At 36.4% G+C, this 22,726-nt stretch overlaps 1 protein-coding gene across 1 annotated transcript in view; it reads left to right on the top strand.

Moving 5' to 3' along the window:
• LOC306817726 (copine-8) overlaps positions 1-15,268 on the top strand; it is a 67,297-nt gene extending 52,029 nt beyond the window's left edge. Inside the window, exons 14-20 of the mRNA XM_079334840.1 lie at positions 7,201-7,247; positions 7,586-7,767; positions 8,727-8,854; positions 11,281-11,383; positions 12,630-12,687; positions 12,819-12,892; positions 14,245-15,268. Of these exons, the coding sequence (XP_079190966.1) occupies positions 7,201-7,247; positions 7,586-7,767; positions 8,727-8,854; positions 11,281-11,383; positions 12,630-12,687; positions 12,819-12,892; positions 14,245-14,433 (781 nt within the window). The 3' untranslated portion in view covers positions 14,434-15,268. The remainder of the gene's footprint in view (positions 1-7,200; positions 7,248-7,585; positions 7,768-8,726; positions 8,855-11,280; positions 11,384-12,629; positions 12,688-12,818; positions 12,893-14,244) is intronic.
• The last annotated feature ends 7,458 nt before the right edge of the window (positions 15,269-22,726 follow it).

The raw sequence follows: 22,726 nt of genomic DNA, 5'->3' as shown, positions 1-22,726 counted from the left end.
TTGCATAATGGGCAGACTGTGTAGTTTTGCACAAACACACTAATGGAGACACTCGCAAACAAAACATTAACACAGCAGTGCGTGCACAAGCAAACACATCCTAGGTACTTTCTTACTTTCTGTTTCCCAGAAATCCATGGCGTCTTAGTAGAATGTCTCACAGGTGTTTTGTATATTTGAAATTCCATTTGCTAGTACATCACCTTAGCTTCTCCCACTTCCTCATTGCTATCTTATTCTCTGATTGACAGCTCTTTTTGCAGCTTCAACCCAATCAGCTAATTGTTCATTTGAATCTAACACAGAACATGATCCACAGGCAGCATTAGCATAAATGACTGATTTGAGAAGCCTCCACTCAATCCAAGCATTGCTGCTTTTTTTTTCTATTCAAGTACTTTGACAAAGCATTTGAACCCCCCATAGGTTTCAACAAAGAAGTCTCTATTCATGAACATTGGAATAGAAATGAAGAATTGGTGGCTATATCTTTCATATTTAGACAAGTCTTTAGAGGAAGGCCTGTCACTCATACTGACATATATTGTTTTCCCTTAGTTTGCTCGATGAATTGAGTATTGAAACCAGAATAGAAGCATGAGGGGTGTCTGCTTGTATTGAAATCTTTCTGAGAGGTTATCATTTGATAGAGAAGCAAACCCTCAAAATGCAGGCAAAGCTTTGTTAAAAAAAGAAAAAAAAAGATCTCTGATAGAAACTCAGACAGTTTACTTTGTGGGTAAAATCAAATTACTAAGGATTACCGATATCAATGTTTCTGTTAATAAGACTAAATGCAAATATAATCTGTTTATTTACTCCCTGCTACTTTTTTTTATCATTTCCTCTCTTTATGCCAGATGGACACCATTTAACCAGCAACATCTGTTTAAATATCATCAGGAGAGGTCGCATCGCACAACCTGTGATGCTTTTTTTAGGCCACTCAGTGCAATGATGCATGTTTCCCTCTGGCACTTAGATATAAGGGGAAAGTAGACTTTTTGGGAACATTTTGAAATGCCTTTTTGTCTTGAATAGAACATTTTCACTTTTCAGGTGAAAAAGTTGGGGACTATAAAAAGAACCGTAAAGTATACTTCACCCCAAACGTGAGGTCCAATGTGCAAGTTACAAAAAGGGTTACTCACTCAAATTCGGGAGATTATTCTTTTATGACAATCCTTACCTTCAAACTACTTTATGTATTGTTAGTGTTTGTAAGTATCTGCTGAAAAATGAACCCAATGCATAAGTGCAACAAACTGCAGTTTCTTAAGATTCCACATGCGTCTGGGTCTGCGTCACATACACACCCATTTAAAAACAACAGTAACCAACATCTAAATATCAGAGGTCGTAAGTTGGGAAACTTACAAAATACAAAATCGAAAATAAAATCGTCCACGTGTCACAGAATCTCCTTCCAGAAGATTATCTTTAAAACCGATGTCCTAGACAACAGATGTGGAAGTTTATTTTTGTTGCTTTACAAAAAGGTATCACAGGTGTTGGTTTCTTTAAGAGGAACCACCCTTCAAAGCACCCATTAATTCTGTCAAAGTGAGAGACAAACATACAGTTGGAGTTCAAAACAAAAGTAGTCAAAGAACAGAGGGAAATACTGTATAAACTTCAAACCTCAACTGGGAGCTTTATTCAAAAGCTAAATCACAGAAAGCCAATTGATGTTGTTGACTCTCAACCAGCTGAGCAAAGAAGCCTTCCACCTCCCTACTGTATATAGCCTCCCAGCCCAGCTGATTGTCAACAACCATTAGGTGAGGAGAGCATCGCAGGTGCAGTCGATAGCTTCTGACAAGCAATGAAACCTGTGACCTAGTTTCCTTGGGAATCTATCCGTAACAGTGGACAATGTCAGGAGTCAGATCTTTGACAGGAGCTATTTTCTATTGCCTTTCTAGTTGCAGGATGAGATTTATTGTGTATTCTTCTTCAGGAAGCAGGATTGTCTGTGTGCTGTCTGCAGCACTGCTGTCCAGTTGAGTTCAAGAATGTCAAGGAAAATATAAAGAAAGAACCTCTCTGTGCTGGACTGTGTGCCAAAAATCTTAAAAAAAAACATGCCATGGAAGTAGAAAAGGGTCCTCTAATTCTGATAAGCACATGAGAGTGAATGAACAACCAGAGTTTTTTATATCAAGGGACTCACTGCTGTTATCCTTCAGATCTGCTTAAAAGAGGTACTTGAGTCTGGGTTCCCCCTACACTTCATACCTAGGTGTGAGGTGCTGCAGGGCATGCTGGGATTAAGCGTTTTTGCAGGGCTTTTGTTCATTTCACTCCAGGCTTGACCAACACATGGCAGTTTCCAACATATGTGAGCAAGGCAAGATCAAGAGAATATCCAGAGCAGTCCTCCTGAAATGATCTAAATATTTTCAGGAGTTTTTACATGAAAACGACTTACAGTGAAATTGTCTTTCCGGAGTTAAATGACTACATGAGACACTTGTGGTGATCTTCACTTTTTAATGCAACAACCAGCTTGCAATTTAAGGGCCACACTAGGTCCAGTCGTCATTCCAAAGCCTGTGGAGCAGGTGCCCACTCCCCAGTCCCCCCTAGCCTGCACTATATTGTTCCCAAGCAGAACAAAAAAATTAATCCAATGTGAAAGTGCAAAAATCTGCAGTTCATAGAGTCCACTTCAGTCTGGCTCCACATACACACGACTGGCAGAAAGGCAGTTTTTATGGCATAAATAAGCATTTTTACAGCCTGGTACAAAAAACAAAATGGGTCTTATTAGGTATTGTGATCACTGGCACACATTGTAAGGCAGGTATATTTGAAAAAAATGCCTCTGTTTTGATTTTCAAAAAACAGAACGTGTTATTGACAAGTGTTTTTGATGTAATGCTTTGTCGAAGGGCTTCTGCTCTCAGCCTGTTGTTAAAGTTGACTGAAAGTGTATGGAGCAATTACCTTGTCAAACACCAGACTGTTGGGGTCAAACAGGGTTGGCCACAGTACAGACTGTTGAGAGGTTCAAACAGCACAGGTTGATAATGTTGATCAATACCAGTAGTGCAACACAAGTATTCATCCACTTGGCACTATTTCTGGATATATTATGTAATTGCCAGTTTCTGCTTTTGCTGACATTTATATGAACGTTATTCAGACTGCTGATGAAATGTAACATAGTTGTTCATTTGGCTTGGCATTTCAGAGTGACATGCTTGATTGAGCACTGCTCCCCTCCCTTTATACTCTTCTTTTGTCTTTTGTAATGTTCTCTGTCCCCCACCTCGTTTCTTGTGCTGTTCTTTCCCACGAACAAAACTGGAGTTCCTCTCTCAAACTTTGTCTATGTGCGTGACAGAGAGGAATTTGGAAGGAAAGACAGAGGGCATTCATAATTTAGGCTGCTTGGCTGAAGCTTGTGGGGAACTGGACCAGAATTCATTCAAATCACCTTCCATGCAGCCTTGTCCTTCTAACTGTCCCCCGAGACAAGCACATTTAATGAAATTGACTTGATGATTACGAGTAAAAAAAACAAGATTTGAATGCAAAATTAACTGCCAGTTTCCACATACACCTTGTTCACTGCCACTCTAGTCATTGCTCCTGTTTCCACAGCAATGTCCCGGCCTGTACCTAGAGTGTGCCAACAGCACCACTATGCTCTGCTCCGTTTCAAATACGCTGTTTTCAATGGAGCATGCTGCAAACATGTCAAGCTTGACAAATGAATACATACATAAGATTGATTCATAGCTACAATGTCGGTAATAATGGTTAAAGTATTTGTTGTATTAGCAGCAACAGTAAAGTATAATAATAGACTGGTCAGGTCAGTCTTACATTAACAGTAACCAAAATGACGATAAAACAGGGAGGACTATTATTATTATATTAGCCTGGCTTTACACAGTACGGCTCCCGGGAGAAAGAGTCAAACTGTTTTATCAGATGTAACTTTTGTTTAGACAGTGAACTTGTTTTTGGGCTTAAAAATGCAATAAAATAGTTTTTAAGCCCACCCTCCTGAGTGGAAATCTTAAAAATGCTCACATTACCGTCTAAAGGGTTAAAAACATCAAAGTGTGCTCTGAGCTGCTCATGCTGGCTCTCGTCGAGTACGCATTGATGTCACATCCATGGGCAGTACAGGCAAACAACAACATCTATCCAGGACTCATTTCAGCAGTTAAGCCCAGTTAAGGAAGTCTGAACACTCTTGGTGGTGTTGTATGGTAGTGCTCACAGTACCACCTAGCATGCATACTACATCCTGTTTCATACACTTTTGCGTCACTGTATGCACGCAGATTTCCACTCAAAGACTCTCGTCTAAATGCGGAATAAAAAGTGTGGAACGCAATGCCACTTTTGCAGTTTGTGTTCAGATCCTTGTCGAGTAAGGCCAGCCTTAATTACAGAGACAAATGAAGCTCGAACATTGACTTTAATATTTACATTAAAGGAACAAATTTATAAGATATCTACTGAATTGAATTACAAAATGACCTTCTCACTGACATAAAGGAGGTCAGTAATTTTTCAGTAAAGCTCCACAACCAGAAAAGTGGTAAAACTAGGATAAATATTGTACATGCTTTTGAAAAAAATGGAGAGACATTAGTTAGCAGAAAGGTTTTAAGACCAATGAAGAGCTGGTTAAACACTGAAGCTTGAGTGGCTGCGACATGGCAACCTGCATGCACATCGACTTAAGGGAGGAGGCAACAGCTCTCTTCAATTCTTTTTAATTTGGACTGCAGTACCCATTTTAAACTCTATGTGTCAGAGTTACATATTGCTCCTTTAATGACAGTAGATGGCTGCCTAAATGTAACAATAATTTTCAATGGAAAATGACAGCTCTCCCATGTTCATAGCTCCACCCAATGGCCTGGTTACTTTACTATGTTACTTTAGCAGAGGCCAAGTACATCTCGAGAGAAGTGCATACGGCTCCATGGAAATCATTTACACAAAAGAAAAAGAAATAATAGTGTAGCTTAAATAAGAAGAAAGATTAGAGTGACCAAGCAAGCATTATTGTTCATAACAGATTGCAAAGTAACGTTAGGCTGCATTCATATCATAGTTATCTCATGCTTTGCTGTCGAGTGATGTCTAAGGTTTGAACAGTTAAATCACTCAGTCCACAGCGGTACTTTTAGTTTAAAAACCATGCACTTTATTACTCTGCAGGAAATGATGGCAAAACATAGAAGCTGTCAGCACCATGCACATACTTCAGCAGCCACGCCACAATACCAGGCCACAGGGTTTACTCAAGCCACTTGTTTAAGTTTCACTTTCATGTGAAACAAATGACCTCACGCTGCCACCTGCTGGTGAATATAGAAATGCCTACCTGTCCAGAAGCTATCGACGTCATAGGGCCTGATTTACTAAGCGTTTGCGTGTATTAAAACGTGTGCAAACTTGATACCACCAGCAAAAAATTTTCTATCTGATCTACTAACAGCGTGCAGTGAGGATTGCGTCTTTCATATGAGCAAAACAACTCGTATTGTCCAAATAGTACGTTTCCCTGAATATGCAACACGAGGCGCTTCTGCCTCAGCGCGCAAAATACTGGGAGGAGAAAATGCAAAGTTAATTTAGTACACACATTGTGATTTACCAAGCCAGGCAAAAATTGTGGTGATTGTGACAGTGTTAAGTACTGTCTGATTGAGATCTTAGTAAATCAGGCCCATATTATGTTATCAACAATATGTTAAATAAAAGTGCCAGGATATAATTTACATTCATAATTAAATACTTTTACAAGTGCTATTACAATCTGATTGCCTTCAGACTTTTAAATATAAGTTCATTTTGATAATTATTTATAATATTTATTTCATTTCCATTGTCCATTCAACCAATGTTGTGTTTGTTATCTGGTGTGTGCAATTTTGTCTTCCCAGTTAATTTTGTATGGTACTGCTGTCTGTAAAACAAATTGCCTCTTGAGGATTTTTAGAGATATCCTTGATATGAAGGTCCTTTTTGTTCTGTATGCACTACCCAGCACTACTCTCCTAAACAAAAAGATTTTTTCATCAAGCATCAGACACTGACAAATGTCTGCCTTTGTAAGTCATGATGTGTCCTTTGGCAAGTTACCGAACGCCTGAACTTCAACTATTGTAGCTATCAGTGTGTGAAGATGTAAAGATTTGTAAAAGAAGAATGCATGTATTTGAAAGGGTGAATGTAAAGCACGTTGAGTTGTTTTGCAGTCTTTAAGTATTTGTAAATGTTTACTTGCTGTCTACAACAATATCAATGGCTGGGCACTTAAAGTGATCCACATCACAATAGAATACTAAATATACCATAAAAACTTAAATTAATAGCTCAGGCTTTTATTTGCTTCAGTCCATGAAGTAACCTCAGGATTCAATACGATACAGTCCATTAATACATACAAACCAAACTGCTTAGCCAATGCATCTATTGTACAGCAATGATGGAAAATCTGTAATAAAACATTTAATTTTCACCATAAAGAATATTTAGCTTTCTCCAAAATGAGAATATTGATAATCATATTATCATAATAACACAATAAATTACTTTTATCTCACTTTGTATGACAGTATACCAACTTGCTGCCACCATTATTTTGTCTTTGTTGGACAGATTTGTCGGTGGATTACTGCTCATATCTGTAAACTAACCACCACTAAATGCACAGGAGCTTATACTGCAATTGAGACCTTTCTTTGTTTGTTATAATGTGTAGCAACACCAGGCTTGTACAAGGGACTAAGCATTAAATTCGATGGGCTTTTATTTATGTGACGTTTTACAGTCATTTAAAAGTTTGCAGCAAAGTGTGGTTCATACATGCAACCCTGCCGTGTGCAGATGTGAAGGAGACTCTAGCTGTGTTCTTTTACAATAATTGTACGTCCTTTGAGCAATGCCATGTTTAAAAACTCATTGTCATTTCTTATCACTGTTTCAGCCAAAGGGCAGAAGGAACACAGACTTAATAAGCTGACAGAAAACTACAAGTTGATTATGTCTGCAGTTCCATTATCTTTCTTGTTTCTTGTTAGAATATATATTTCTTTGTATATTAGGTGAGTTTTAGGGGGGGTCAACATGAGAAGGGGGGTTTGGGATTGTGGATTAATAAACCATTATTGTTTTATTATCCCCTTGGGGACATTTTTCCTCTCTGTGCTTTTGTCTTCTCAGGACTCAGATTAACTTTACCGTGGCCATTGATTTCACAGCTTCCAACGGTGAGTCTAAAGTGCTGTTTATTAAAAGCAGTTTCAATAAGCAAAATGAATACCATGTACTTGTGTGTAAATAGCAGCTAAATAGCAGTTAGCTATTTTAAACCACTTTACCCATGATTTGGAAAACAATCTTGCCTTTATATTCAGTTATATTACTAGTTCTTTTAAAAAGTATAATTGACTGGAGATTAAAGGAAACAATTCACCTAGCTTTAATGGATGTGTGAGACTGACTTTAGTGGGTTTACTTTGAAGCTGCGACGTGTCACCTCGTCTGTAGCCCAATCTTATTACTGTTCACTGTGCTCTGACTCTGTGTTCCTTTTTGTCACAAACAGGTAACCCTGCCCAGCCCACCTCACTTCACTACATGAGTCCCTACCAGCTAAATGCCTATGCAATGGCCCTGAAGGCAGTTGGAGAAATCATCCAGGACTACGACAGTGATAAGATGTTTCCTGCGCTTGGATTTGGAGCCAAGCTGCCACCTGACGGGCGAGTGTCGCATGAGTTTGCCTTGGTAAGATCAAGATGTTCATCATAGTGTTTTTTATGAACTTTTTCTCAATGGGGGTTTAGTGCTTTGTTGTTATTGTTTTTTAGTATATTGCAGAACTATTGATGTTTATCTCATCCACTGACATAAAAAGGTTTAAGATGTATAGTATATACATATTCTTAACCATGTCTAATAAAATGTGTATTGTCCCCATGTATTATATTCCAACCCAACAAAAAGAATAGGCATATTGGCTATTTAAAGTTTACTCATTCTGCCAGAATTAAATTGATATGAAATAAGCACATGCTTATTAAAGTAGACTAATTAAATGGCCCGACTGTTGCTGGCTCAGAAAGTACTTAGTTTAATAAAATACTTCTATATGAAGAGTGACTGATCCTTGAAAGCCATAAATACAATAGTTCAAAAAATACATGGAATTATAAAGAGCTTAGATTTTTTTTTTTTTTTTTGCAATCCTGAGCATAAGAGCAAAACACAAGATTTACATGTTAGCTTTGACCATCCAACAGAGCTCAATTAGCCAGACATTACCCAAGTGGAGTCTTAATGAGCTTATAGGTATAACAAGTTTAAGCCTAATTGCCAGCGTATAACAATTGATCAATAGCAGTATTTATTGACCTCCACTCCATCTTGCAACTCCTCACTGCAAGACTTCTTGTTTCTGTTGAAACAAAAACGTGTTACTCTTTAAGAAAAAGGCCTCCCTCTTTTTAATTATTTGTCAATTAGACAAACCGTTCCTCCTTCTATTGCACCCATATCAATTTTGAGAAGATCTACAGGATCAATTCCTAAATTGTTCCAAAATATGTATTAAAATAGGCACACAAAAAGGCCCTGGTTTTTTCCCCCATCTTTTTATGCAAAGGCATCTGAATTAATGTTAAGAGTTTTAAATGATTCTCTTTTCTTATATCTGCTTTTTTTTCATTTGGTTTTCCTTAACGTAGAATGGGAACCCTCAGAACCCTTACTGTGCAGGAATTGAAGGAGTGATGGAAGCCTACTACCAGAGTCTGAAGTCAGTTCAGCTTTACGGACCCACTAACTTCTCCCCTGTCATCAACCATGTGGCCAGGTTACAAACATAATCCTACTTTTTTGGAGTTAATATAAATGTTTTTTTATTTACTAATTTTCCTTGTGTAGTTATTGATTTCCTTGGTTAAGGTTTGATTCTAAATCTATTTGAATAATATAACATGTTTTATGCACGAGTATCTGCTGTAAATGTTGATATAATAATTGTCTCATGTGAGTTTAGATGAAAGAGCACGGATACATGCAGTATAACTCTGTAACTAACACTTAGCAGGTGTCCTCAGGTTTGCTGTAATTAGAGCTGTGCACAAGTGTTGCCAGGTAGCACGAGTTTGAGGGGGAGAGAAATACACAAACAGAGAAAGTGCCTGACAGCTCACTTCATCTTTGTGTGAGTGAGAACATCATTTATGCAGCAGAAAGGTCAGACAGACATGACTAAGACAACAGTTTGAAGTAAAAAAAAAACTGAGTTCATGCTTGATGAACAAGGAAAATGTCTTTTCTGTTAAATATGCTGCTACACATGAAGAGGCAGAATAATTCTGAGGCGATGTCAAGCAACAGGCAGCCATACAGAGACAGACCTCTACTCATCTACTCTTCTAATTTTCTTACGCGTGTCCTTTTCATCAACCTATGAACATCCGTCATTGACTTCGATCCTATTTTTTTACACATTCTCACAATGAGCTACTTGCAGAGACCAAAGCTCTATATATCTGTGTCTACCATGAATACATTAAAACTCTTTGTTTCACTTTTTGGAAATAGGATGTTTCTCCTTCATGAGCTGAAACTAAAGAGAAACGATAACAATGTTTAAAAGAAGGGGATAAACAGCTAACTACTGTAGGTGTCAATTGCCAAGACTTAAAATGCAGCTTCTATCACCTCTAAAGCACACCACTTTTTTGTATTTATTTGTTTAATCTAAGCACAACCGTAAGGAAAGAGAGCTGAAACCAGGATTCGAAAAAACGATGAGTCTTCTGTGAGTCAAGTTTAATAGTGACTATTTTGAAAGTCCATCATTAGAAATATCATTTTTGGTATAAAGCACAGAAACACTGTGTATGTGTAATCACAACTCATTCAGGGTTCAAATTGTATAAAGGAGATTTAGACTTGTTCCAAGTCTGAAACTAAAGATCAACTGTCTTTATCTTTGCTGCAGCTTCATATTTGACAGTCGTATTAATAATTATGTTCTCAATAGAAAACTACTCCTGATTTCGGTTTTCTTTCTCTGTCTTCTATTTTTAGATGATCTCCTCTTTCTCTGATGCAGCTTTTGCATCTGTTTTGTCACTATTAGAGGAACTGTTCGTGGTACCAACAGGTTTTTTTTAAGAATAGGAATTGCTTTTTGTTGGTGTTTCGGTGTAAAACAGTTCACAAAAGAATACAAAATAGAATTTAAAAATCTGAAAACACAATATGTACTAAAGGTTTAATGAGCTGTGTAGGTGAAAATTCAAATTCTTACATGTGCATATGTAAGTGTAAGTTTAAAGTCCAGTGAGAGCAAATGCATAAAAATCCGACTTGTGACTGTGGGGCTGAACATCAGTCAGTGTTACTGTATGTAGTGTGAGGGCAGAGACATTGTTCATGAGGCTGACAGCTCAGAGGAAGAAACATTTTTTTGTGGTGAGAGGTTTTGGTCTGCAGCCTCTTGCCAGAGGGGAGAGTCTCAAACAGTCCAATCTATTCCATAATATAGATATTGAACATAATAAAGCCACATTCTTAAAAATCTTACACCCCCTGGCTGACTTCAATTTCATTCACAGAATACAGTATAAATTCATTACATTCTCTTAACGGTGAACCTTCATGGCCCTCCGGGGACAATTGTAAAAGTACATTTATGTGCATGCATTTCTGTATCAGCTCTGCGTAGGTATGTTACTAGGTTACACCCTTATGTTTCTCTAATGTTTCCTCCTTCTTTCTTTATGAAAATAGAGAATGTCTTGCTTCACTCCCACTTGCAGCTTAGTAACGGTTTTCTTGTCTCTTTTACTCTTTGCTTGTTGCTTCTCAATCTGCCTCTACTTGATTTGTTGTGATCTACTGCAGTGAGAGACACTTAAATATCGGTTAAAATCAAGGGATGGAAATGGTGACACTTAGCAGAGACCAAAGCTCTATATATCTGTGTCTATAAATGAAAAAATGTGCAATACTCATATAGGAGGAAAAGGTCACATTTGCTAGAAAAATAGAAAGTTGTAATTGAGCTTGAAATATGAAAGAAGAAAAGAGATGTACAGAGAGAAATACGTGATAGTGATTAAGAGCCTTGCAGTGAGTGATATGAAGTCAGGAGTTTTATTTCAAGTCCAAAAGATGTGCAATGGCTTTTCCTCTTTAAAAAAAGACCAAAGAGAATGATGCTTAACATGCTGGAGTAATGAATTATCATGACATGTTGTTTGGGTGTGTTTTTGTGTACAGGTATGCTGCTTCAGTCAAGGATGGCTCCCAGTATTTCATACTTCTTATCATCACAGATGGAGTCATCTCAGACATGGCCCAGACAAAGGAGTCCATCGTCAACGTGAGTCCATCCACTGCAGCTCCAAACATACAGTCACCTATTCTAATGTGTGCGTGAGTGTGTGTTTAAGAAAACGCACACCACACACACACACACACACACACACACACACACACACACACACACACACACACACACACACACACACACACACACACTTGGCTTTAATTTCTTATGATTAATGTTTAGGTTGTATTTTATCCATTTGTTACCTGCTCTGTTGTTAATGTTAACAGACAAACATTAAGGTCCTTTACCTGCTTTCTGTAAAGTGTCTCGAGATAACATCTGTTATGAATAGAGATTGATTGACTGATTGATTGATTGATTGATTGATCCTGAGTTAAAATTCTGATCTTGGTTCCAACTAATATCATAAATCTTGTTGAGGATTTTCTATGTTTGGAAATACTAAAAACTATAATGGAATGAATTAGTAGGAACTGTTTAAACCTGATATCCCAGAAAGCATTTTTTGAAAGTCGATAGCTTTATATCTACACATGTTCAAAATGTCAAATATGGTTCATAATGATTAATGTTTAATACAAGTCCTGACTCAAATCACACCCCCAGATTATTGAGACATTGTTGACATACTCCACTTCTCACATATCTGATTCAGTGAAGATCCATGAAACGATGTGCCCGTAGTGACAGTAAATGAGTTACTGTCATTATTACTGTCGGCAAATTATTTCCTCTTTTACTAAATCCTTGGTCAAAGTTCCACACATTTTTTAGCGGTCTTCATGAACCCATCAGAATATGGTGTGATATTTTTCAGAATGTCATGATAAATATTTTGAAAAGTTTCAAAAACTGAAATATAAGAAATAATCGTTTAAACCTGAAATCCCAGAAACAAAAAGTGTTTAAGTATTCAAGCTTCATATGGTCAATAATTGTACTATGTTTAAAATACTAATAAGTGATACCATAGCTCCACCATGTGGTCAGTTATTAGGTGTTATTTGTTTAAACTTCATAACTGTCCAACTGTTAGCAATAAGTTAGTAAGATGACCCCAAATTGTTGTCAACAATTCATTCAAAAGATCCTCAGTCGACTGCTGATTCCATTATGGTACATAGCTTTGAGCTGGTGTCGAACTGTTCTTGTCTTCAAAGCCCTTTTTAGCTCATATTTATCTTAACAATCGTAATGTGAAGATATTTATACATTGAAACATGTTTTCATATTTTTTAGTTAACCAAAGGTTCATTGTTTCTGTTCTTTCATACAGGCCTCTTGTCTCCCCATGTCAATCATCATTGTTGGAGTGGGGCCTGCTGAATTTGATGGTAAGATAACGTGTAAACTTTGAAATTTTGTGTTTTATTTGTTATTGTTACACAGTGGGTCCATTTGTTTTCAAATCAGACAACAGTACAACATAATGTTAAATTGTATATTTTGTTTTCATTTTTATCAGCCATGGTTGAGTTGGACGGGGATGAAGTCAGAATCTCATCCAGAGGAAGATATGCTGAAAGAGACATTGTTCAGGTACACAACCAACGAGACACCATTTTTCCAGGTTTTGCTTAAAGTAAACAGTTATTTAGAAGGAAAAACAGGATAATGAAGTGTCCTAACAATCTATTTTTTATTTGTTGTGTATAATCAGAAATGAAGTAAAATTCCACTACTTATTAAAATGATATCCTAGTTAGCCAATTTGCTCTGAATTATTCTAGATAACAATAAAACTCATTTAGAAAATATTGATAGTCCATGAGCCACATATTTCCCACCAAATTCCCAATGTTTTAGAGAAATTCAGAGTATTATCAGTAAAATAATGACCACTTATTTGAAGTTATTCTCAAAATGTACATGATAGATAAGATGTCTTTTCCAAGAGACAAGACGAGGCACAACGGTCACAGCACAAGATCAATCTTCGATACATTGCAGCACAGACAGAGTTTACAGCAGCGTCATATAGAGGCTCCGTGTATGACTTTAACTATGATCAACATGCAGAGAGTTTAATCTTATTGAAATTCTAAAACTAACATTACATTTTCTGCACATCTTATTTATGTTCACTAAAAAAAAGAGAGTTTGATTGAAGTAAAGGGGCGGAGCAGCAGGCTTTTTATTAAAGATAATCTGCTTCTTCTAATTGGGACTCTTCTTATAACCCTTATTCCTCTACTCGTCATTTTCTATTTACTTTTTCTGCTTACTTTATCTTCAGCCTGTTCATCTCTTTGATTTTTCTCATCTTTCCTCTTTTCTTACTGAACTCACAATGTCATTTGTTTACTGAAAGTGATAAAGGTGAAAGCTTTCAGGCTTTACTGCGCCTTGTTATGATTGCAAGGATTTCATTAGGACACACTGACACTCTGCAAAGTTAAGCTCAAGCACGATTTTGCTCCAGGACTAACCAGGCCTGAGAAAAGTTACCTCTTGTACGTAACGTTTTAATACAACATATTAAGCTTTTTTTCTAATCAAGAGGCAGACAGGTTAAAAAACAACAACTGAAAATTCAAGGTTTTAGCTCCCATTTGCACATTTAAGAACACAGACAACATGAAGGCTAGTTGCTGATGTTTTAGCTTATTCTTAGTCAGACAAAGCCATGACACTGCAGGATGTCTCGATAATGATGTGGAACCGTGCTCATCAAACAAACTGGACTTTAGGGCTGAAGCGTGCTTGGGCATGGTACAGATTTCCTAGTGTAAGTGCACCTTTAGGCAATCAATTTTAGGTGACATAGATTTTAGTAACAGTTTCTGTTTCTTATGGATATGTGTCTCCTTACTTTCAACATCTGTTTGCAAACTCCTTCTCCTTTTTTTAAATGTATCTTGAACCAATGTCGTTTTCTTTTATCCTTTTAGTTTGTACCATTCAGGGACTACATCGACCGGACAGGAAACCACATCCTTAGTATGGCACGACTCGCCAAAGACGTCTTGGCAGAGATTCCCGACCAGTTCCTGTCTTACATGAGGACCCGTGGGATTAAGCCGTCACCAGCACCCCCTCCCTACACACCGCCCAGCCAACCTATACAAACCCAGATATGAGGAGAGAGGGTACAGGTTTAACAGACCTGAGCTGAACTTGCAAAATACTTCCATGTCCCCAAAGCTGCTCTACATGCCTTGCCGTTGTAGATTAAGGTAGCTTGCTCGTGTTCAGAAGGCTGTCTGACGGGACAGAAACATGTTTTTAGGACAGGAAAAGCCAATGAGAGTCTGTTTACTTCCACTGTCAAGCATTCCTTTTACTGTCTGGGAAATATTTTGGCCTTGGAAACCAAGGCAGACTTTAAAGAGTTTTAAAGGTCGGATGTCGAGTATGGCAGAGAAGCACGGAGAGCAAAAGTAAGGAAAGAAGAAATGAAGGACAGCTATTAGAAAAATCGGAAAAGAGAATGTCTCCCGACAAAACAGAGAAAACATGTTATTTTTCTGTATATAACTTAACTTCTGTCTTTTCTCTGTCTCTCTCCAACTCATGTTTACAGCAAACAACAACAAGGATTTTTACTGTTGATGTGTTTTATATCCACAAAGCTTCGAAATGAAGCTTGTAATATTCTCTCTCTCTCTCTCTCTCTCTCTCTCTCTCTCTCACTCTCTCTCTCTCTCCCCCTCTCTCCTGGTTAGTTAGTCAAGTAGCACAGTGCAGGTCCTGGTAGCCCTTCAGTACTGAACTGTACTGTACCGTTTTTGTTTGTTTTAACTTTTTGCATGAGTGTAGCCTCAGTCAAGTGCATGCAAATAGTGGCCCTGCACTGCCTCATCTACTCAGAGTGTGTGTGTGCGTCTGTCTGTGGGGGGTTGAGTTAATTCTGCCTGTAGCTACGTTTGTCACTTCACCTCACTGCTCTCAGGCCTTTGGATTCCATCGACTGTATCTGCCTCCCTGCAGCTTTTTTTTTTCTCACTCTCTCACGCTGTCTCTCTTTTACTTCTCGAATGCCTTGACCATATTTTATATTTTTGTTTTAATTGATTTTGAAGTTGTAATTGACAAGCTGAACAGAAAATACTTGTTGGATCTTATTTTTATACTCATCTATAGAGGTTAGACTTTAATTAAAGTATGTGGATAATAACTAATGAATTTTCTTTGGTCCAGTTGATATAATTGGCTTAATAAATACTTCATCAAATCAACAGTTTTATTAGGAAATATTAAATATCCCCTTTTGTACTACTATACACCAAAAACAATTCTCAAAAACGTAAAAAAAAATTTATAATAATAATTGGCGTAGCATCCTTGATCTCTAAAAAGTGATTGAGATTCATCAGCCTCATATATTATTTCTGCCTGTAATTAGCAGATTTAGCATATATTCATATAAAGCTGCTAATGCAAATGACAACCTATCTATCAATCTACCTGCTGAACGTAACCATGTAAGAATACCAGCGGTAGCATCAAGCTCATAAGGTAGCATTGCTGTACCAATGTACAGTTTACTGGAGTTGCCAGCATGTCTATAGACGTTTTTATAATCCAAAGAAAATTATGTATAGCTTAAATCCACATCTGCATACAATTATTTTCCTTTTGAGAAATAAGAAGTTTATCTGTCGAGATGACAAAGATGTGTACAAATGTGTCAAATCTCTGATCTCCAGTATTTCTTGTATTTATGTATTCATTTGACTTCTGAATGGGAATATATTTTATCTCTCTCTTTCTCTATTTTCATCCTAACTGCCTTGGCATAAAGATGCCCTCATACCCAAGGATTTCATTTCATGTTGTCTTTTTGACACCGTATCCCTACATGTGTCATATAACAGCAGCTGATCTCAAACAAAACGGTGTTTGAACGTAAGAGCCCAGTGGTCAAAAATGCAGATAAAAAACACACTTTTGCAATGTTTTTTTTGTATAGATTTTCTGTTATCATTGTGTTGTATTACATCTCAAGCTTTTTTGTTGTTGATTTATTTGTGATGGATATTTTTTGTGAGCAAATCATTTGTAGACGGATTATGTGTGATTGCTGTCTTAAGTATTTCTTTGAAGAATGGGAACTTTGTGTTATTAGTTAGGAAGGACTGTCTGGTGTTGTAATGGCTGTGTTTCAATGATTTGTGAAAATGTTGAATGTGAATGACATTTTGTATGTTGCTAGAAGTCTACAGGAATATTTAAATTTTATGGATAGTTTGAAAAATTCGAAGAGCCACCAAAAGAGTGAGAGAGTATTTAAAACATTGCAGTGATTTGAACGTAGTTAGTCCTCAACTAGAAGAAACATGACATGACATTCCATTTTAAATACTTTTTTTAATACCAGCTTGTAAGTTGTAATATGGCAGACACCGTCTTTTTTGTGTAGTAAACAAAATTGCATTCATGAATGAAATTTTGGTTTCTATCAATTAGATAAAAAATTATAAACATTTTAGGTAAATACTTTCTCAGCTGTTCTAATATTGTTGTTTGCTGATAGAGAAATACATTTTTTTTACCAGTTACTAAGAGGCCTATTATCACACTGTCCTAAAACAATGGCTCATGTCTGATTAAAAGCAGGCTCCTAAATAAAACGGAAAAAAAGGGGAAACACTGTATTTGCTCTAACAAGTGTAGATTTCTTCGATCTTAATTTAGTTTCTCTAACCTATTACTCTGACCTGTTGGTTCTATTGATTATAAGAAATATCTGTCAGCTAAATAAGCCATTCGACTGGTTATATAAGACCAAGTCAAGCAGAAACCACAGAACTCAACTAGCGTGCATTAAATCAATGAAGGGGATTTCTAACATTTTCATTTGTAAGTGAAATCAGACTTTTTTTCAAATGTAAAAATATTTCACCTTAAAGATCAAAAACTAAACCATCTTTAACTTTTTGCCTCGGGAAAGTTAAAGAAATGTACTATCCTTGCATGTGCTATGTTGTTTGTACATCTCTTTTTAACTTGATTAGTAGTTGCCAGATTCAAATCATATTTGTAAAATTAGAATTCAAATATAATTAAATACTATAATGTGAAAGTACAAAGAATCTTTCGATTCCACCCGAAGATTTTAAAATAACTCAAACGTGGGAAAAAACCTTGAACCTGGAGCCTAGAATAACTTTCAAATGTCAAAATATCAGTAAATTAAAGCAGTTGTGTTTGATTTACAGAAAACAAAGTTTTAGTTGGCTGTAATATACCCACTAAAAGCATACACTAAAGCCATCACTAGCTTTAATTTTGTATGTCTGGTTTGTGTGCATTTTGGTGTTTATTCTTTTTCCAACTTTCTTCATTCGATCATAGATGAAAGGCTCACTATTTCTGCTGAGCCAAACTAGTATGTATGGTGGGAGTCTGTGTGTGTGTGTGTGTGTGTGTGTGTGTGTGTGTGTGTGTGTGTGTGTGTGTGTGTGTGTGTGTGTGAGCGCATGTCTTTGATATGTTATTATAACTATCATTTGTGTGTGCCTGCGTGGTAACTTTAAGACTGTTTTAATAACCATGTTGGGTGTTAAGACACATAAGATCTTTGTTTACTAAATCTATCCAAATAGTAAATTGTATGCTCGTCAGATCTTAACTATGTGCACTTTGTTTGCATGTACAGTTTTTAAAATGATGCACCAGTTCCTTTTGTTGAAAACAGTGTTTTGAAATATAAAAATCTATATGAAAAATTAACTGTACAAATGGCCTTAAAACTTTCACTGATGTTCTTGGATTTTTGCGATGCCTTCTTGAGATAAATGAATTGTTTAAAGGAGTTAATCGTTATCTATTTTGTGTCAGTGTTTCTACTGCTTTCTAGTGTCTTTCTTTGCATAAATTCAATGATTGAAAAAAATATCTTGTACTTTTTTGAAACCGTGTTTAATCAGTGAAAGCATGGCTGAAGTACTGATTGTCTGATAATATATATGATAGATGACTATTTCTGTATTGAACATGGATTTTTAAATAAACATTCGTACTTAACACAAAATGTGGTATTTGTTCCATTAGAGAAAGTTCCCTTTTCATAAATGTTGTTTTACTTACAGCCTCCCTTTTCTGTGCTCTCTCCATGAAAGGTTATTAGGACCGATGGTTGACACAGTAAGGCCCCTTAACATCAGACATGTAATGTCCTGTTCACTAAACCACTCTGGTGAACGTACTGTATAACGGGCCTTGTTCCTGCATAGATTCAGAATATTTCTCAAACATTAATTAAAAAAATGTACAAACATGTTTAGATTTTTTAGAGTAATGGCACATTTATTTTAATAAGCAATTGGTTAAACAGTTTAAGTCTTGTCCCAAGAATACCCTCACATGTTTTTCTGCTAAGGGCTGATAAAGTTCTTCATCAACACTCATTAGCTCAGCAAGAACTCAGCTTTTGTGAGAACTAAAGCTTGTGTCTCCTACACTCCGTCTGCAGCTTATGTTGTCCTGAACATTTCCAACCTTACTGCACTGATCTCCCAACAACTCTGGCAGTTTGGGGGGGGGAATGGCATTTCCCGGCAGGCCTGGTAGAGTGTGCTTCACAGTGTTACAGGGATTATTGTACCGGAAGACACCAGTGAAAGATGGCGGGAACAGCTTTTGGTACCAAAAAATATGCTCCCTTGCTTCCAGAATCATGCTGAAGACCCTCTACCCTCTTGAAAAGGTTTTGTGGCTGCAATCAGGTTCATAGTCTGTGTGGTGTTAAGCTTAAATATATATATATATATATATATATATACATATATATATATATATATATATATATATATATATATATATATATATATATATATATATATGGTGATATATGAGATATCACCAAAAAAATGTCAAGCTTTGTAGGATTTTTTTCTTTTAATCACATTATTAGGCCATATGCATTCTGTAACTCAATTGTTATTTCATTTATTAGGGTGTATATCTATTTTTTTTACTTTTGTTTCTCTGTACATGTGCACAGAGAAACAAACGTATACTCTTCTTTTGTTTATATCCCGATGTAATCAAGGTAAACCCATTGAAGTGACACATCAAGAAGATGGGAAGAAAATAAGAGAAAAAGACAAAAATGTTTGACTTCCATGTATGTCACCATTCTCCATGATGGCTGTTTGGATTTCCATGCCGTTCCTAAGTAAGTATCCCTTACTTAACTTTCAGTAGGGTCTCTTTCCCATTTTCATCCTAGTATTACATATTTCCCTTTTTATGCAATTTTTAGGTTGTGTACTGGAAAGGAGATTGTAGGTCTGGTTGTAAGGAAAACGTTTGGGCATACCTGAAAAACTCTGCTGAGGTTTTTGTACTGCTCTGTAGAGAAAATAATACTTTGTGTTCACACGATTAGAAAATGCCCATTGTTTCACAAATGCTCATCTCTTCTGTCCAGGTACAATTCGAAAACATTTACAATCTGTGAACACTACTGCTCCCTTCACTGGCTTGTTAAATATTGTTTGTTCTGTTACATTGGGGATTTTAAATTTCATTTTATTTTGTATATATTTAAGAGTTATTACCATTCTTTGGAAGTATTTTTTTATTTTAAAGGGTTACAAACACACACGTGTTTCAGTATTAGTTGCTGGAAGCTGCCAGGATCAGATCGGATGCCCCCTTCTATTCATTTCTGGTTGACCTTGATAGCCAGCTAATTCAAAATTGGGTAATCCATTGGTGCTGTCAACATCACAGCTTCATTTCTGACACAAATCATAGCAAACTGTATGGTTTGGTTGTTGTAAAGTACTGATGATTTACCAGTGCCCCAGGGCCTCTCTTGGTTAAACCAGGGGATGGATGGATGGATGGATGTCTGAGGGCTTGAAGGGCAAGGTGGTGATTATACTGTGAGTTTACGTCTAATGCATGTCAAGAACAAGCAGCTGGGCAAAGAGGGGGAGAGAGAATGTCTGACAGGCATAAATACAAAATACAAATACAAAAAAACTGCAAAAGCCCATTCACACTACAGACCAGCAAGGACACACATTTGAAGAAGCAGAAAAAAACACAGCTTACTACCTTACTTTAGAGAAAATGAACTGAATACAGAACAACAAAAAGTCAATGGAAATAACATCCAAGTCAGATGAAAGGCACCCAAATAGCACATAAATAATGACAGTTGACACAGTCAGGAATCCAGATAAAAAAATTGACTTCTTAGTTGTTTAAATACTAATTCACCAAATGATTATGTGATAATTATTTGACACAAAGGTTGAGATCTTTGGCCTTTAAAAATGCTTGAGTTAGTCTAATGAACATTGTGGTCTGTCTGTCAACCAGGGTTGTAATTATGTTCCCCTGTCACTTCCTGACAGTCTGTAGCTTAGCAACCTGCCACGAAGACAGAGCTAAAGTTAGGTCTCATTTGAATATTCCCTCAAAAAGAAAAAAAAGACAAGAAGAAAGAGTCTCAAGTGGTTGGTGCATTACTAAATATGTAGAGTTTTAATATTAAAGCACTGCGCAAAATCAAAAACTTGGTTATCACGTTTATCACGTCCGCCACAATGCCAGCAAACTTTCACAGACAAAAGGCGAGAATTGGTTCTTTACATCTGTAGATTTTACTTACAGATAGAAAAAATATATATGCTTTGGCCACTATACCCATTAAACTCCCTCTTTATTTATATAAATAGGACATTTCATCCTGCATCTACCTCCTGCATCTCCTTCTATTATGTTTTTTAAGCACAGTGCAGTTTGATAGTTGTTCATCATGAGCCTGGTTCGCTCAAGGTTTCTGTCTCTTAAAAGTTTTTTCTTGTCCTTGTAGCTTTGCGTAATGTTGCTTATGTGCCTTTGTAGATAACATGATAACGAGTAGAAGGTCTTTTATTTTCTGTAAAGTGTCGTGAGGTAACATTTGTTATACTTTGGTACTATGCAAATAAAGATTGATATCCCATTGATATTCTAAATGTGTTGTAATTTGTTTGTTTAAAATTTATCCTCTGTGTTCATGTGTTTATGTAATGTTTATTATTAGTATAATAACTTTAATGCATATGTAAGGTCAAATTCAGATTTTTTTTTTGTTACAGAAAGAGCTGTTTATAATACAGGACTACATATTTTTAATAAAATGTTCTTTTACATACAAGAATCCGGGATGCATAGATATCAATTGTTTATTACAAATTTTTTAAATTAATGACAGGCTAATCCTAAGTACAAAAAAACTGCAAAAGCCCATTCACACTACAGACCAGCAAGGATACACATTAGAAGAAGCAGGAAAAAAAAACACAGTTAGCTACCTTACTTTAGAGAAAATGAACTGAATACACAACAACAAAAAGTGCTATGAGTGATGACTCAGGATCTTTCATTTTAAATGCATATCTTGAAAAATATAGGGTGACGAACTTCTGATTTGACCATAGTTTACAACACGACAAACGATCATTAGTATTCAAGGAACACCCCATGTGAATGGGTTTTTTTGTACAACTAACTGTTAGCAACTTATTAGCATCGAAATCAAATCGCTTAATATCCCACCACATGGTGACGTGATGAGTATCATCTTTTTGTATGTAAAACATTTTACCATTAGGGACCTTGCTACAAACTTTGCATAATTTAGCACCACGTTTTTAAGTTATTGGCTTTCAAAAAGGGACCTTTAGGATTCCATTCATTTTTTTACAGTTTAAAATATTATAACATAATATTTTAACTGTTCTAACTGTAACATTGTGTCTCAAACTGGGCAACTGGTAAGACTTAGACTGACACAGATGAAGAGTTAAGGGCAGTCAAAATGGAGAGAAACTAGACAAAGGGAGGAAGTAAGTCAAGAAACTACAAAATGAAACAAGAAACATCAAAGGCCAAATTTGAAAAAACAACAAAAAACCATTATACACGAGGGAAAACCCCCGAAAAATAAAAAATGTACAAAACTAAACAAGAACAAATCATGACACACCCAGTTGATATTTTAGGGATTTGTCATCAGGTTACCTTGATGGTTTTACTTTTGGGGATCAGTCACTATTTGTCCTCACATTTTAATGCACCAACAGAAGGGGGGACTTTCTTGTATTTATATAACAGACTGTGGGAGCACAAAAGTTGATAATAAATTAAACTCCATTTACAGGGTTTCCCTCCTTTTACAAAATACAGGGAAGGGATTAGAAGCACACTGCTTCTTCTAGTTTGTGAGTAGATTCAGTTAAATATTGAAGCTTTTGCATCTCCATTTTTTTCTGCAGGTCGTGACTCTTTGTTTCACTGGCTTCAAATTAAGTGGTACTGAGAAAAATCTGTTTTAAAAAAATCATACTGTATTGGCACATGATGTATGTGCCATACCTGTATGTGTGTGATGTATTTTTTTTTAATTATGTACAACAAAAGACTCAG

This window comes from Symphodus melops (assembly GCF_947650265.1).
Source record: "Symphodus melops genome assembly, chromosome: 22".
Lineage (NCBI taxonomy): Eukaryota > Metazoa > Chordata > Actinopteri > Labriformes > Labridae > Symphodus > Symphodus melops.
The sequence above is the reverse complement of the archived record's forward strand: the minus strand, read 5'-3'. Positions and strand labels throughout refer to the sequence as shown.